This window comes from Lolium rigidum, chromosome 3 (assembly GCF_022539505.1).
Source record: "Lolium rigidum isolate FL_2022 chromosome 3, APGP_CSIRO_Lrig_0.1, whole genome shotgun sequence".
NCBI lineage: Eukaryota > Viridiplantae > Streptophyta > Magnoliopsida > Poales > Poaceae > Lolium > Lolium rigidum.
In genome coordinates, this window is record NC_061510.1 from 143321903 (window position 1) to 143338873 (window position 16971).

Here is a 16971-nt window from a genome sequence, read left to right on the forward strand (position 1 = left end):
GGGCGGCGTTTGGAGGACGCGGCTGGGGAGCGACGTCCCCCAAAGGCGGCACGAACAAAACACGTCCCCCAAACGCTCAATCCGGCGCGGTTTGGGGGACGGTTTGGGGGACGCGACTGGAGATGGTCTAAATTTCTACTCGTGGACTGGTCGTTCGCTGGACTTGTTGTGGGTAGGGTAGGGCCTTCTTTGTTGACCTGGGCCGGCTCGGTCCAATCCTCTCTGGTAACTGATCCACACTCCACAGGGAAAAAAAGAATACGTCATCCGTTGCGTCATGCTGAGGCCCAGACCCGTCCAAGCGGTCCCTTTCCGGCGACGGCCGCATCTCCTGTCGGCTGGCTCGTTCCAGATCTCGTGAGACAGCTCAGCCTACCTCAGAACACCCGTGCTCTGCTTCCCTCCCTTTCCCGTCGCCACGGAGAAGCCGCTTTTGTCCCAGCCCGTCGACGCGACCAGACCCCCGCCCCAACACCTGGCCCGCCGCCAGCCTCACGTGCGCCGGAGTCAGCCACGTCGCCGGCCTCGCCGGCGTCGCAGCGCAGTCAAGTGGGGCAGAAATATCAGACTGAGCGACGCGAGGGAGTGACGAGGCGGGACTGCTCAAGTGCTCATCTCCTCGTCGTCGCTCCCTTCGCTTTCGAACCATCCCTTTCCCGGTTTACTCCTCTCGTCGCGCCTCTTCTCCCACCTTCTTTCTCAGCAAGCAATCTACCCAGTATATGCCCGTCTCCTCTTTCTGCATTATCTCCTGATCCCTTCCACTCTTCCGCCCGACTCCTCTTCTCTTCTTGCAGAGCTACCCACCTACCAACACCAAGCTCGAACCATTTCCCCACCAGCGACGACCACCAGTCCAATCCAGCTCAATCCAATCGTTCACATGGGCCAGGAGGAGCGGCAGGACGGACACCCGCCGGCCATGGACAAGGAGGATGACCTCCCCGCCGGCGTCGCCTGCGACTACTGCAGCGAGGCGCGGGCGGCGGTGTACTGCCGCGCCGACAGCGCCAGGCTCTGCCTGCTCTGCGACCGCCTCGTGCACGCCGCCAACGCCGTCTGCTCCCGCCACGCGCGCGCCCCGCTCTGCGCCGCATGCCTCTCCGCCGGGGCCGTCTTCCGCTCCAGCGCCGGCTTCCTCTGCTCCAACTGCGACTTCGGCATGTCGCCGCCGCTCGGCACCGACCGCTGCACGGTGCAGCCCTACACGGGCCGCCCCACCGCGCACGATCTCGCCGCCGTCCTCGGCGTGCCGGACTTCGAGAAGCCCAAGGCCGCCAGGGCGGACGAGGGGTGGTGGGACATCTGGGACGAGCCGCACGTGTTCAGCATGGAGGACCTCATCGTGCCCACCACCTCTGTCCATGGCTTCCAGCCCCTCGTCACGCCGTCCTCCCCCAAGGTACCTGCCTGCTGCCCACCTTTACTCTTCCCAAATTCACTGCTACTCTTGCTTTGGTCTCGCACCTAACTCTGAATATGATTGCTTGCTGCAAACTGAAGAACCAGAGCACCCCGGACGGAAAGGCCAACGAAGAGGTTATAAAACAGCTACGCGAGCTCGCCGAGGCCGAAGGCGGTGGTGAGCAGATAACACCTCGTGAGGAGGCGGAGCAAGCTCCCCATCAGTTGCCCTCTTGGACGCCATCGCAGTACATGAACGAAAACGGCAATTTTGCCACCGACAACAGCTATGAAGTCACAACCATGCCAACCCCTGGTTATGAGGTTTGAACCACATACTTCACTCCATCTGCCTAATTTCACCATGCTGCTCATTAATTCTGGAAGATGTATCCAGAACTTCGTACTGCAATTGCTCATCAGCCAAGAACAAATTTGGCACAGGTGTTTGACTGAAACTTGTACTTAGACAACTAGTAGAGTCTACGGCAAATCTATTCGAACGGCAGAGAGTATACAAGGTAGAAATATTCTGCATCATATGCAGCCAAGGATATTCGTGGCAAACTTTTCTATTAAGTCATACCTATCTTGATGAGGCATATATTCTCAAGTGTATGTGTCTACAGCTCAACATACATCTGTTGTAGTTAGAGGGGAGTCACTCTATTTCAGAATCTCCCAAATTTGACTTCAGTAGCCAGTATTAAACTATACAGGGGCTTGCTACTGGTCCGTTTGTCTATTCTCCTCTTGTTATTGAACTAGAAGATTCATAGCTAAACTGAACGAGGGTATCATACCGTCATCCCTTGTAGGGAGGCAGTAGCACCTTGTGAGACATGCTGTAGCTAAAATCGGTCATGAAAAGGACCATCTCTAATTTTCTGGCATACTCCGGAAATCATATACAAAAACCAGTAAATCTGCACTAGTTTTGATTGTTATTTTATTGTGCACATAGTATCTGCTTACTTGGTGACCGATCATCATGTTAAGAGTAATCGATTAACATGTTTCTCTACCTGGCTGGCAGAATGGTGGATGGAACAACGGCAACTACCATGCCCTAAATGACGCTTGCAAGACCGAGTATGAACACGAGCAGGCTCCAGTCAGCTCAGCTGAAGCATGCCTGTCATCGTTTGTTCAGATGTCGGAGCTTTGCCCCAGCATGAGCAATGGTAGCATGATGGATGACAGCCACCAGGCAAATCCTAGCAGTGGCATGCCAACGCAAGTTTTCCCCAAACGGGGTACCTTTGATGTTGTTGCTGGCCCTGAACGGGACATTGTCATTTCACGCTATAAAGAAAAGAGAAGAACAAGAAGGTGAGATGTGACCATAGCATGTCAAATCTTTTTGGTGAAGTTTCCTCGGTAAATATCAGATCGGGTTCAAAATTGTGTGCATAACACTGTATTGCATTTTGCAGGTTCGACAAACAGGTCAGGTATGAGTCCCGCAAAGCTCGTGCGGACAGCAGGCTGAGAGTCAAGGGGCGTTTTGCAAAGGCAAATCAGATATAAGCCTTCATTTTGCAGTATGTATTGCATCTTGGCCAAGAGGAAGAAGACTAAATAGGAGCGAGTGAAGGCATGGACATTTTGTTAGCCTTCAGTTTGGCAGATCATAGCTCATGTAAAATCCTAATAATGTATGTATGTTGTAAGGCAACGCTATGTTGAGGATAGTTGTTGTTAGTCCAACCCTTGTATATAGTCTTCCATCTGAACTTCGTGAAGTCAGTGCTACTATTTACAGGCAAATGAGAGCACCATTATGGTATTTGGCATGGTTTTAGCGAAACTTGTCTCGCTGTTGGGTTTAGTCGAGTAAATCATTCTCATGGGTGGTGTTTGGTTACCAAATCCTTGGAGCAATCATAGACGGCTATATAATATTCAGTACCTACAATTGTAAAACATTGTCTGGTTTATACTAGGAATTATGTAAAAGGATAGTTGTATCTAGCCCAGTACTTGTATACTCACATCTATGAACTCTGTGAAGTCACTACTTACAGGCAACCATTATGCTATTTGGCATGGTTTTAGCGAAACTTGTCTCACTTTTGGGTTTAGTTGAGTAAATCATTTTAGATTGATCTCTCTCCCGAGTGGGCCCACCGGGCCCCTTTCACCTACGCCCTGATCGGCGGTGCCCAACCCACTATGGTTGGTGGCCCCTGTCACGCTGCGCTATATAAAGAGGTGGGGGCCGGCGGCATGCAACACGAGGTTCATCGCACCGTACACCCCACCGATGTACCCTACCGATCTAGGGCTCGCAGCAGTGACGGGAAGCTTCGCCACTACCTCACCCATGCCACCGCCATCGCCACCATGTCGACGTCCGTAGGCTCCTCCTCGAAGGGAGAAGGTATGCCCCTGTCTCTCTCGTTCTCGCTGTCGCTCGCATAGAATCAGTACTCTAGTTTAGAGAGACAGTAGTACCCGGCATTAGATCTACCCGTCGATTCCTACTCTTACAAATCACTCTCATGGGTGGTGCTTGGTTACCAACTCCTTGGAGAAATTATTAAAATAAATAAAAATAAAAAATGCAGCGGGGAAACCCATTCAGGTTTTAAAAAAACTCCTTGGAGCAACTGTCGACGGCTGTATAATATTCAGTACATAAAGTTGTAAACCACTGTCTGATTTATAACAGAAGTTATGTAACATGATAGCTGTTTTTGGTGCAGTACCTGCATATAATCTTCCATCTATTTTAGTGCAGTACCTGTATATAATCTTCCATCTATGAACTCTGTGAAGTGAGTGCTGCTATTTACAGGCAAGTGAGTGCTGCTATTTTGTTTGCCTTCAGTGTGGCAGATTATAGCTCATGTACAATCCTAATAATGTATATATGTTGTAAGATTAAGCTATGTTGAGGATAATTGTTTTTAGTCCAACCCTTGTATATAGTCTTCCATCTGAACTCTGTGAATCAGTGCTACTATTTACAGGCAAAATGAGAGTACCATTATGCTATGTGGCATGATTTTAGAGGACCTCGTCTCACTGTTGGATTTAGTTCAGTAAAATCATCCTCATGGATGCTGTTTGGTTACCAAATTCTTGGAGCAACTGTCGACGGCTGTTTAATATTCAGTACCTAAAGTTGTACACCGCCTGGTAAATAAGAGCAATTATGTAACAGGATAGTTGTTTTTAGACTTTAGTGCAGCATTTGTATATAATCTTCCATCTATGAACTCTGTGAAGTGAGTGCTACTATTCACAGGAAAATGGGTGTACCATTATGCTATTTGACATGGTTTATAGCGAATTTTATCTCACTGTTGGGTTTATTTGAGTAATCATTTTAATGGTCGTGTTTGGTTACCAAATCCTTGAAGCAACTGTCTACGGCTGTATAATATTCAATGCCTGAAGTTATGTAACAGGATAGTTGTTTTTAGTGCAGTACCTGTATATAATCTTCCATCTATTTTAGTGCAGTACGTGTATATAATCCTCTTCCATCTATTTTAGTGCAGTACCTGTATCTAATCTTCCACCTATGAACTCTGTAAAGTGAGTGCTGCTATTTACAGGCAAATGAGAGTACTATTATGCAATAAACCATGTCAACAGTGAGATAGTATTTGACATGGTTTATTGCAAATTTTATCTCACTGTTGGGTTTATTAACTTCATGAGTAGATGTGTGTATAAAATTCAGTACCTACAGTTGTAAAACACAGTCTGGTTTATTTGAGTAATCATTCTCATGGGTCGTGTTTGGTTACCAAATCCTTGGAGCAATTGTAGACGGCTGTACAATATATTCAATACCTAAAGTTGTAAAACACTACCTGGTTTATAACAGGAATTATGTAACAGGATAGTTGCTTTTAGTGCAGTACATGTATATAATCGTCCATCTATTTTAGTGCAGTACCTGTATATAACCTTCTATCTATGAACTCTGTGAAGTGAGTGCTGCTATTTACAGGCAAATGAGAGTACCATTATGCTACTTGACATGGTTTATAGCGGATTTTATCTCACTGTCGAGTTCATTATGAACTCTGTGAAGTCAGTACTACTATTATGTAACAGGATAGTTGCATCTAGCCCAGTACTTGTACAGTCTAACATCTATGAACTCTGTGAAGTCAGTACTACTATTTACAGGCAACCATTATGCTAGTTGGCGTGGTTTTAGCGAAACTTGTCTCACTGTTGGGTTTAGTTGAGTAAATCATTCTCATGGGTGGTGTTTGGTTACCAAATCCTTGGAGCAATTGTACACGGCTATATAATATTCAGTACCTACAATTGTAAAACATTGCCTGGTTTATACTAGGAATTATGTAACAGGATAGTTGTATCTACCCGTATCTAGCCCAGTACTTGTATAGTCTAACATCTATGATCTCTGTGAAGTCAGTACTACTATTTACAGGCAACCATTATGCTATTTGGCATGGTTTTAGTGAAACTTGTCTCGCTGTTGGGTTTAGTTGAGTAAATCACTCTCGTGGGTTTAGTTGGGTGAAACTTTAGGTATTAATATTATACAGCCAACTCCTTGGAGCAACTATCAACGGCTGTATAATATTCAATACCTAAAGTTGTAAAACACTTCCCCTGGTTTATAAGTTTATAACAGGATAGTTGTTTTTAGTGCAGTACCCGTATATAATCTTCCATCCATTTTAGTGCAGTATATAATCTTCCATATATGAACTCTGTGAGGTGAGTGCTGCTATTTACAGGCAATTGAGAGTACCATTATGCTATATTTGACATGGTTTATAGCAAAATTTATCTTACTGTTGGGTTTATTAACTTCATCATGGATAGATGTCTGTATAAAATTCAGCACCTAAGGTTGTAAAACACCGTCAGGTTTATATACGAGTAATTGTGTAGTGAGATTGTAAACCATCTTGATCTATATACGGCTAAACATAGCAAAACTTCTCCTCCTTCAAAAATACACAATGCCTTGTATGGTACAATTGAGCTAATAGTTGTGCTGGAAACATCAGCATGTCAAAAGCCTCACCTCTCTACATTGTTGTCTCTGAATGTACAAGCTCTGGAAACCCGAAGGGCCTAGAAGATGGTCTGCTCGCCGAGCTCCTGCCCCGCCATTCCTTCCCTTATCACCTTGTCGAAGAACTGCTCTAGCGTGTCCGTACCGTAGCTCGGCGTCAGCTCGTCGCTGTACTCTCCAGTCTCCGGGTCTAGCACCAGCATGCTCTCCGAGGCATAGTACCTCCCAATCTTACCGAACTCGGCGGCGTCCTCCAGGCCCGGGAACACCTTGGCCAATCCATCCAGCACCCAGATGACACCATCCATGATCTGAATTGGCACCTTGATGAACTTGGGCTCGCGCCCGAGCAGCCGGAACAGCATCTCCCCCTGCTCCAGCGGGGTGAGCGCCTTCCCGGGCCCTCCAATGGGGAGCACCTTGTTGGCCTTGTCCTGGTCGAAGATGCAGTCGGCGATGAAGGACGCGAGGTCCTCCTCGCTGATGGGCTTGCAGGCGCAGAGCTTGCCGTCGCCGAACATGACGTAGGGGTTGCCCTTCTTGACGACCTCGACCTGGCCGCCGAGGCTCTTGAAGAAGGCGGTGGGGCGGACGACGCTGTAGGTGAATGCCGCGTCCCGGGCCGCCTCGGCGGCCAGCTCGTCCTCGAACCGGAGCTTGGCGCGCTGGAACTCGAGCAGCGGCTTCTGGACGCAGACCGCGGAGAGGAGCACGAAGTGGGCCGCGCCGAGGCTCCGCGCGGCCTGGAGTGTGTGGAGTGTGGCGCGGTAGTCGACGCGCCACGAGTCCTGCACCCCGCCGCCGCGGCTCGCGAGGCAGCAGACCGCGGCGTGGACCGGGCCGTGCTCGGAGAGGTCGGCGCGGAGGGCGTCCGGGTCCGTGACGTCGGAGAAGACGACGCGGGCTGGGGCGAGGTCGGCGATGACGTCCTCCTGCGAGTTCTTGCCGCGGATGCCGCTGCGGGGGCGCGCGACGGCGAGCACGCGGTGGCCGCGGCGCAGCAGCTCGCGGACGACGTAGCGGCCGATGTAGCCCGTGGCGCCCGTGACGAGGACCGTGGTCTCGGAGGGGGGCAGCGAGCGGAAGGGCTGGGCCGCGGCCGGGGTGGGCGCCGGCGGGGAAGTGGCGGAGGAGGCGACGATACGGCCCCGGTGGCGGCGGCAAGACTTGGCGGGAGTGACGGGGAATGAGATGAAGCGGGGAGAGGGGCGAGGTGCGGAGGTGGAGGTGGGGGCCGTGGCGGTGGGGAGGCGGGAGGAGAGGAGCAGCGCCGCCATCGTGCTCGAGGAAATGCGGGGCTCGGAGGGCGACGTGGCTGCGGCGAGTGTGGAGTATCGACTATCGAGTGTGGGAAGAATCCGGCGAGCGTTTGTGGTGGCGGGGGGAGGGCAATCCAGCCGTGTGATTTCTTCGGGTTCGGGGTAAACGCTGGAGACGACGGATGGATTGATTGGCCTCGGGATCGTTTGATACCGGGCTCAATTTCTCCTTGGCCCACGGGCCTAAGTCCCTGGTTGCTGACCGCCATCTGGCCCACCCAGCCTTTTCAGATGCTTTAAAGCTGGACGCCCTGACCGACAGATCCCCAATCGGAACCCTAATCTGACACGGCCGCCATTTTCTTTCTGCGGATCTGGCTCCCGACTTCCCTTCTTCGTGCCGTGCTCTCGCCATAGTTTCTTCTCGCGGTTTCGATCGCTTTCATGTCGTTCCTGTTACTCCTCGTTCATCTCTTGCGGATTGGGTTTCATTCCGGTTCATAATTGTTTCCCTCTCACAATTCGTGATTTTTTTCCCCTTTCCTCTCGAGAGATCGAGGTCCCTTTTGTTCGCGTTGTAGAGCCGAGATCCATTGGCCGGTGATGACAGCGTTTGGTGTGAGCCTCGGTAACTATTGTGCGTACCGGGTGATTTTTGCCCGGGTTACCGGCGGCAAGGATCAATGTGCCAAAATGCTAATCTGAGGCCAAATCGTCTCTCGTTGCTCCCGACCTGCTTATCGCAATGGCCGGCGGAAGGAACTGAATGTTAAATTCCTGTAAAAAAAACTGAATGTTGAATTCAGCAGTCCTTTTCGTGCTGTAGGCGATGTGTACATGAACAATCATATCTTTTGATATACAGAAAAGCTACACAAACAGTCCGATCCAAGAAAAAAAAAACAGTCCTACAATGTCTCCTTGCAGACAACGATAGTCTATGTATCAAAATTGAGCTAAAATGTAATATCCCGTGGCCGCCAGTGAGCACCGTGGCGTGAGATGGATACCAAGTCTCCAAGTTGATTGAGGAGAGCAAAAACACCGTGAGGACGAAGGAGAGACCCAGACGTGCACAGCTGCCTTTGTAGCCATTAGCCCAGTCATTGGTTCCACGTGAGGTTGGGTCACAGCCCATGGATACCAAGCCCGGCGAGGTCCAAGTAGGGGCATGACATTACCGCCCAAAAAAACATTGCTTGCCTCCAAGCAATTGCATACTCCTGGCGCAATAAAAGACAGCTCCAACTTGCACAAGATTGTCTGGCCTTGAGAGAGCTATCACAACCGTCTTATGGAATTTGACAACATCTGAATCACATGTTGTGTTCAAAGCAGTAACTCGTACCAATTGAATTGGCCTTCCATATAAGGCATTGTTTTGCACACCGCCTGGACCCCATGGCATCCGTAGGTACTTGCTTAGCATCAAAAATTCGGACTTTGCACAATGTCGTTTGGGTTGCTGCTTGGAGTAAAATTCATAACCGTGGTTTCATCCTGTTGTGCACTGCTGCTTTTGTAGCCACTAGCCCAGTCATTGGTTCCATGTGCGGTTGGGTCACGGTCCATGGACACCAAGCCCAGCGAGGTTCAAGTAAGGGCATGCCATAAAAAGTAAGTTCAAATCCGACAGGAAAATAGGGACAAGAACATTCATCCTTGCACTCGCAAAGTTGATTTTCTTTGGTATGGCTGCCACTTTTTCACAAGAACATTATTTATGTTTCTCAACCTTACCCCGTTTTTAGATCTCTCGCATTTTGAAGAAAACAAATTTGAGCGTTCCGATATTGTTTTTACTGTCGTGCAAAATATCATTGAAGTTACACAAAATATGAACAAAGTATTATAGTTTTCCATGGAACTCATATAAGTACAGAAAAGTGAATGATTAGTCAAAGATTGTTGAAAGTAATTCGGCTGCGGCCCATGCAGCATACCATTTTTATAGCCTACAATTTCTGAAGCCTTAAGACCCATCGATTCTTTATAGTGGTGGCTGGAGAACAACTTTGGCACTAAGTTTAGTATCACATTACTACTTGAGAGGACGTTGGACAAGCTTGTCAAGACATTTTTATGGAAGACTGTTTTTTTGCTCGGTGCACCAGCTGGGCTAGGGATGTACTTGTCAACATGCATACACATGCTTGACACATACCTGGTTTTGAGAGTCTTCCTCCGCCGCGTGTCGGTTCGGGTCGCCCAAGTGTGTCTCATGTGCCCCAGGCTATACAAAGGGCGGATTGTCCTTTATTGTGGCCCGTAGGTTTCAATTGTTGTGTATTTCTCTAGTAGGCTATACAAAGGGCGGATTGTCCTTTATTGTGGCCCGTGGGTTTCAATTGTTGTGTATTTCTCTAGTTTTCCCCATCTCGTGACCGTGTACACGGCCGCCCGAAAAGCTAGGGCCTCCGAAACCCCATGCAGTGATGTTTTTGGGGAGTGTCTCGGCGCAATTGTTTGCTGCTATTCGAGTTCAACGTCGTCGGCTAACTTAATTCCACACGGCTTGCTGCTTTCTCGCCGACTTCTGCGAAATCAACGACTTCGACAACAACATAGGGGACAATCGACAAAGATACCGTTGTCGTGGCCTTCCCTGCCCCGATGTTTGTGCTCCCCTTCTTACTCTTGGCGATAGTACATGTGGTACTTATAGATTCGCTACATGTCCTTGTTTGTGTGCGGTTAAGTTGGCTGGTGGCCTGATGCATTTGTGACGATGCTTTCGGAAATTAAACTCACTTGGAGACTACCAAATAGCCTTACGGTGAACACCGTAGAAAGATTAGATTTGTCCGCATTCAAATCAACACTACGACTTTTAAGAATGAACACACCTATGAGCATTTTGATTTGGAACACCATTTGAGCAATAAAGAAGAAGATTGGCAACCTAGTCTGAGCAATTCAAACATAGCAAACTCGACAAACAGTTCCCTTACTATGAAGAACACATACACATGTTTGACTTTTACGAAAGCAAAATGCACACTTATTTGCGGACGGAGGAGTACTATAAGTGCAGAAAAGAAATGATAATTATGCACATGTTCTAGTCGGGAAAAAAAATTCAAAACTTTGACCGACGTACTTTTTCTTTGAGATGTTTCAATTGGTTGCATTTGTAGAAGACAATAAACCGTTTTCGTACTACTACTAGATTTACACCTTTCTTTGTGATTTAGCCACTATTTCCACCTTGACAATTCCGGTAGGGAGGTGCATTAACATTTTCTTGCATCACACTAATCTTACTGCATTTATTACACCAGCCACACAAAGTGTTTGCCCACACGTACGGCCGTCCTCCGAAGTTACTACACAAAACGAACAATCCATTCCGTAACAACAACAAAAACAACACAATGCGCCAAGAAAAATGGGAAGTTGGCGACCACTAGTTGCCGTCCCTGAATACGTTGGTCGATCTACCAACAAAAGAGCCTTTGAACCAGTACCAAGAGTACAAGCTTGAAAACGAAATGACAAACGCACAATCAAATCACATGCGTGCGTAGACCGCCGGAAGGAAATTTCATATCCACGCAATGCGCTCGTGGTCGCCGCTCGCCGTGAACTTCATGCCAAAAAATAGAGTAGGTGTCGTTCACCCACATATCCGAGACCGCCACGTCAGGCAACTTAAACCCTCACCCCAACATGTCGTGCGGTGCGTACGCTCTTCACCTTGGCAGCCACGCCTGGATTCTCAGGCCCCACGCATCAGCGTCAGCCTTCCTAGGTGACTGACAAGCGTAGGCCCACGCGTCAGCTGCCCGGGCGACCGACCGTGTACGTGGCTCCCCTTCGACGTGCCTACTTATCCACGAGTTCACCCGCCCGCTACTGGCAGCACGGAAATGACTTACGTGCCCCCCAATCATCCTGGAACCACATGCGCTTGATCCGGATAGACCCACCAGTCATTGACTCGATAAGGCCCGACCGCTTTTTGCGTTATTGGTGGTGGCCGATTATGTGCCACGTGGCCCTCTCCGTTTTGTTTCCTTGTGCTCGATCCCGCGCATAAATACGCGAGAAAAACGGAACGGAGACCTCAACCAGTCGTAGTACGAAGCAGTAGCAGCCACAAGCAAACGCAATCGCAGACGCGGAAGCGACAGCAACGCAGCAAGCCTCGTCGCAATCAAGCTTGATCCGATCGGCAACGACGATGGAAGCCGTGCTCATGCAGCAGACGGCGGCGGCTGGGCCGGCGACACGGCGGTGCGTCGGGAAGATCACACTGGCCGGACACGGGTTGGGGGCTGTTCGGCTTGCTGGCACGACGCGGTGCGCCGCCAGCTGGGGCGTCCGGGCCAGGCCGGGCCTCGCGATCGCGAGGGCGCAGCTCGTCGCCGAGGAGCAGAGGACCGAGGTCGCGGGCGAGGCTGACGACGACGCGCGGGCGATGAGGCTGTTCGTCGGCCTACCCGCGGACGTGATCTCCTGCAACGGGGCCGCGGTGAGCCGGCCCCGGGCCATCAGGGCCGGGCTGCGCGCGCTCAAGCTGCTCGGCGTCGAGGGCGTCGAGCTGCCCGTGTCTTGGGCCGTCGTGCAGCCCGGATCGGAGGAGAAGTTCGAGTGGACCGGGTACCTCGCCGTCGCTGGCATGGTCCGCGACGCCGGGCTCAGCCTCCGGGTCTCGCTCCTCACGCACGGTCGCGGCGCCACGCTCCCCGATAAAGTCGCTGACGCTGGCACCACAAACACTGAGTCGATCGCTGACGCCGTCGCCGTGGATGACGCTAGCACCCCGCTCCCTGACACGGTCGCTGGCGCTGAAGCCGACACCGCTCTCCCCGGCTGGGTCGTTGACGCGCTCGCCGCCGACCCGGACATCCTCTTCGCAGACCGCTCTGGGAACCGCCGCAAGGAATGTCTCTCTTTTGCCGTCGACGACCTACCGCTGCTCGCCGGGAAGTCGCCGATCCAGGCATACGAGGCCTTCTTCCGAAGCTTCGCCGACGCCTTCCAGGACTTCTTGGGCTCTACCATTACGGTAAGACAGAACATAACTTGTTTTTTTCGACTTGTTTGTTTGATAATTTCAGAATTTGGCCACACCATAAGTACCTGTTGTTTGATTGTTTTACTTGGATTATTCTATAGGACGTGACCGTCAGCCTGGGTCCCGACGGCGAGCTCCGGTACCCGTCGTACCCGCCGGGATGCGATCTCGTGGACGGCTACGCGGGCGACGGCGAGTTCCAGTGCTACGACAAGCACACGCTAGCGCGGCTGAAGCAGCACGCCGACTCGTCGGGGCGGCCGCTGTGGGGCCTGGCGGGCCCGCACGACGCCCCGCGGTACGAAGACCCGCCGGAGTCCTCGGGCTTCTTCAGGGGCTCGTGGCAGACCGAGTACGGCAGCTTCTTCCTCTCGTGGTACGCCGGGGAGCTCCTGGCGCACGGTGACCGCGTCCTGGCCGCGGCCACAAGGGTGTTCTTCGGCAAGCAGATCGAGCTGTCCGCCAAGGTGCCGTTCCTGCGTCGCCGGTCGCGCCCCGCGGAGGCCACCGCCGGGCTGCACGGCGGGTACGGCCCGGTGGCCGAGATGTTCGCGCGGTACGATTGCACGGTGCTCGTGTCCGGCACGATGGACGCCGCCGCGGGGTCAGAGGCAGAGGAGGTCCTGGCTCAGATCAAGGACGCCTGCACGGGGCACGGCGCGCGGATCGCGTACGAGAACGCGTCACTCGTCGTAGCCAGCGATGGCGCTGGCGCCGCCGGTGCCTTGGGCGGCCTGCTGACCGCCGACCGCACGCGGCCGTGCCACTTCACGTACCAGCGGATGGGCGCGGAGTTCTTCTCGCCCGACCACTGGCCGCTGTTCGTGCAGTTCGCGCGAGACCTCGAGTTCCCTGAGGAGTCGCACGAGGACGATCTGCCGGCCGACGGCGGCCAGTTGGCCCCTCTCTCCGGCCGCGTGGAACAGGGCGCCGAGAAAGAGGCGCAACTAGCTTGACAAACTTGCTGTTGCGTCGGTCTCCTTGATGTACATAGTCCATTTAGTAGGGTTCAGCTGTAAATTCCAGCTGAGAACGACGGTCCCTATATTAGTGGGGTCAGTAGTTGATCGAATTGTATTCCAAAGTGTATTTCATCATTGTGATGATTATTTGTTGGCGTTGCGTCGGGAAGTATGTACTATATGATGGAAACCTCAAGAATCAAGGTGAAATATTCCACCTAATAATCTCAGATATGGTTCATGATAATGATATTTGCATCATTGCAACTGGACTTTGCTTGCTAGTTGCTACTTCCAAAAATACAGAATTATAATCGCACAATCGGAAAATGACACACTTCACTTCTTCTCCCAACATAGTTTTTATGTTAGAAACATCCTTCTTCACATAACCCAGGCACCTATGGACACCATCATCCATATTTAGAGGCAACCCATTATCTGAGCCATGCTAATGTTTTGATTGTGCATTGTTTGCAGGAACCTTCCTATGCGAAAGCTGCTCGCTCAGGTTGAAACCTCCAAGAATGGTATCAAGAACAACCCATGCAAACAAACAAAATACAACTTAATGTTGTAATACAAATGCTCTCTGAGATGCTACGTAGAATTGTTGCATCATGTTGTTGTTTGAAAAAATATCTCTATGTTTCAAAAGATAATTAACTCAACCACATACATAAAAAATGCTTTAGAAGATTATGGCAGCAGACAACATTATGCTTCTTAGCATTCAACAACAACAATGCACTATGAGAAGTTATGCAAGCAAACATGAAGCAGCCAGCGCAACCATTTTTCACTAACCATGAAGCAATTTTATGTGTGTACTAGCTGCATCAATTAACAAGTAAACACTAGGAGATCTTCATCATCAACAATTGTAAAGAACATGAGCAAGTTTTCCTCACATATCTACCCAACAACAATTCTAGTAAGCATCTAGCTTTTTTGCAGAATATCTAGCTTATTTTGCAGCAAGTTCATGAAGCAATTAATTTAGTTATACCTAGAAGAATATCAACAAAACATGGGGAACATCTAGATTCATGGAACATATACCTTGGAGAAATTTATAGCAGAACCATACTAGGCCTCAGTCATAAGAAAACCGAAATGCAGAAAAAACCCTAGCAGCATAGCAAGCAAATCATGGGGACTCACCGATGAAGCACGTTGTTCGATCTGTGGATTCTGATCGAAAACTACGTGCGGATTATTGTAGCGAACACAAATACCTTGTATCAAAGGACCTCTAGCGCTGTCACTCCTCAAATGGGGTGCACGTTGCCGACATGGAGCATGTTTTGAGGCAGAGCTCGAAGCAACGATGGGAGGAGGGGTAGAAGGGCAGCAGATTGAACGTACAATCCATGCCATCCCTAATGCCGATTGCTGCAGGGCGCGGCGGCACCTCGGCGCGAGAGTGAGAAGCTCCGTAGTTTGCTTCAGTGCAGCAAAATAGAGAGAGGGGGGATGTCGATGAGCCAGATGAAATTGGTCAGATCCGACGACGAGGGATCTAGAGGATCTACGATTTGATCCCTCGGGGACCCTCAAAGCGGGCCAATTTGGATTGAAGGAAATAATCATAGTTAGTACTACTAGGTGGACAACACATGTTCTGTGCACAAGAAGTCCTGTGCATGGGTCCATCCTCTCTCTCTTCAACTTTTGCAAAGTATGTGTCAGGTTGCTTCTCTCTCCTCCCACACATTGTAGTACTACTTGTAAAACTTGAGAAATCTATAGGTTTTTGACCAAAAGTTCAATTGAAAACCGTTCAAATATTTGGGTTCCTATTGAAGAGATCTACAAAACAATACCAATATTCAATATAATTTGACAATATTTAAAATTCAACTTTTGAAACCTGATGAAACTTTGAAAATCTTACGAGAATCTAGCGATTTTTTTTGAAACAACTTGTTTCAATGTGCATCATCATGTTTGAATTAGTTTCATTGGGTTTCAAAATAGATCATGAGGTTTCATTATGTTTCGATTGATACGGGGTGACTTTTGGACACCTCCGCCTCAAGACCGACAAGCCCTCCTCGTGGCCCAATGACACGAGCTCGGGCTAAGGCCCTACACCAAGAGATTAATTCTCTCCTTTCTATGTACACATTCAACCCACCTTTGAATGGTATTCTACTTCATTTCGATACCCTTTGTGTGATCAGGTACGAACCTCGGGAAGAAGGCGTGGTGGAGCGCTCAGGAAAGGACCATGAGGTGGAAGAGAGTCAACGTCACCACGCCCTTCTGCTCCAGGACGCCAAGGACCAGCAAGGACATCCTGCGGGCACGACACTGCCGCCAGCCAAAGCGTCACTACCGCGCGCCATAGCGGCACTGCCACCAACATTAGCGGTACTGCCGCCAAGAAGAGCGGCACTGCCGCCCGTGCCACCGGCAGTGCCGCCAAGGGTGGCGGCACTACCGCCCCAGCCACCAGCTCGACGCTCAGGCCGGCACTACCGCCCGTGAAGATCGGCACTGTCGCCCAACAAGTCAACATCAAATCTGGGCCGTTCGTCTGCCCATCTCAGGGCCCTGTTCATTTGTACCAAATTACCAAACTACTCCTGCTCGAATCTGGACTATAAGTACTTCCCTTCCAGCCCCTCTCTAGGGTTAGACTTGTTTTGAGATAGATATGAGCTTTGCTCCACCCCATGGGAAACCCTTCTAGATGTGAATCTATGAAGTTTATCAAGGATCTTCTAAGTGATTGGTCTCTTCTATTCTAGGGATTCTAGTGTTTGTGGATCTTTTGCTTCGTGCAATTCTATCTATTTGCACTTTTTCCCTTTTTGGAACTCTACCAATTGCTTGCCAAACTTTTGTTGAAAGGACGAGATGTCACCTAGAGGGGGGTGAATAGGCGTTTTAAAAACTCTTACGGATATGGCTTGTAAGAATGCGGAATTAAACTAACGTCTATTTTACAAGCACAAATCCTAAATATGATAGGCTTGACTAAGTGCAACAACACCAACTAGTGCTAAGCAATATAGGCACAAGATATATGTAGCACGAGTGATAGCAGGATATATGTACTTCAAGAACGATGGCTATCATAAGGAAAGTAAGCTCGGGTATAGAAATAACCGAGGCACGCGGAGACGAGGATGTATTCCCGTGTTCCCTTCCTTTGCAAGAAGGTACATCACGTTTGGAGGGGTGGAGGTCCCACGAAGGATTCCCCAACGCCACGAAGGCTCACCCTATTCTCCGAGCCAAACCCACGAAGGATAATGGCCCTTTCCTTATGGTTAGCTTTTCCTCCACTCCGAGATGGGA

At 50.1% G+C, this 16971-nt stretch overlaps 3 protein-coding genes across 3 annotated transcripts; 2 read left to right on the forward strand and 1 right to left on the reverse strand.

Annotated features, from left to right (window-relative positions):
* The first annotated feature begins 701 nt into the window (after window positions 1-701).
* Window positions 702-3462, forward strand: LOC124702427 (zinc finger protein CONSTANS-LIKE 13-like). The gene is made up of 4 exons (XM_047234569.1): window positions 702-1402; window positions 1504-1728; window positions 2441-2736; window positions 2841-3462. The coding sequence occupies exons 1-4, from the start codon at window positions 884-886 to the stop codon at window positions 2932-2934; spliced, it is 1134 nt and encodes a 377-aa protein (XP_047090525.1). The 5' UTR covers window positions 702-883; the 3' UTR covers window positions 2935-3462.
* A 2871-nt stretch (window positions 3463-6333) lies between these two features.
* LOC124698337 (divinyl chlorophyllide a 8-vinyl-reductase, chloroplastic-like) lies at window positions 6334-7784 on the reverse strand. The gene has a single exon (XM_047230825.1). It carries the CDS (start codon window positions 7696-7698, stop codon window positions 6481-6483), a length of 1218 nt encoding a protein of 405 aa, XP_047086781.1. The 5' UTR covers window positions 7699-7784; the 3' UTR covers window positions 6334-6480.
* Window positions 7785-11863: 4079 nt separating this feature from the next.
* On the forward strand, window positions 11864-13831 carry LOC124695600 (inactive beta-amylase 9-like). Its single transcript, XM_047228427.1, has 3 exons — window positions 11864-12368; window positions 12483-12691; window positions 12802-13831. The coding sequence occupies exons 1-3, from the start codon at window positions 11864-11866 to the stop codon at window positions 13654-13656; spliced, it is 1569 nt and encodes a 522-aa protein (XP_047084383.1). The 3' UTR covers window positions 13657-13831.
* The last annotated feature ends 3140 nt before the right edge of the window (window positions 13832-16971 follow it).

Coding starts and splice junctions, on each gene's coding strand:
- LOC124698337 (XM_047230825.1), bottom strand. CDS start 7,698: ATGGCGGCGCTGCTCCTCTCCTCCCGCCTCCCCACCGCCACGGCCCCC.
- LOC124695600 (XM_047228427.1), top strand. CDS start 11,864: ATGGAAGCCGTGCTCATGCAGCAGACGGCGGCGGCTGGGCCGGCGACA. Junction 12,369..12,482: donor CGGTCGCGGCGCCACGCTCC/CCGATAAAGTCG, acceptor CTGAAGCCGACA/CCGCTCTCCCCGGCTGGGTC. Junction 12,692..12,801: donor TCTTGGGCTCTACCATTACG/GTAAGACAGAAC, acceptor ATTATTCTATAG/GACGTGACCGTCAGCCTGGG.
- LOC124702427 (XM_047234569.1), top strand. CDS start 884: ATGGGCCAGGAGGAGCGGCAGGACGGACACCCGCCGGCCATGGACAAG. Junction 1,403..1,503: donor TCACGCCGTCCTCCCCCAAG/GTACCTGCCTGC, acceptor TGCAAACTGAAG/AACCAGAGCACCCCGGACGG. Junction 2,737..2,840: donor GAAAAGAGAAGAACAAGAAG/GTGAGATGTGAC, acceptor TGCATTTTGCAG/GTTCGACAAACAGGTCAGGT.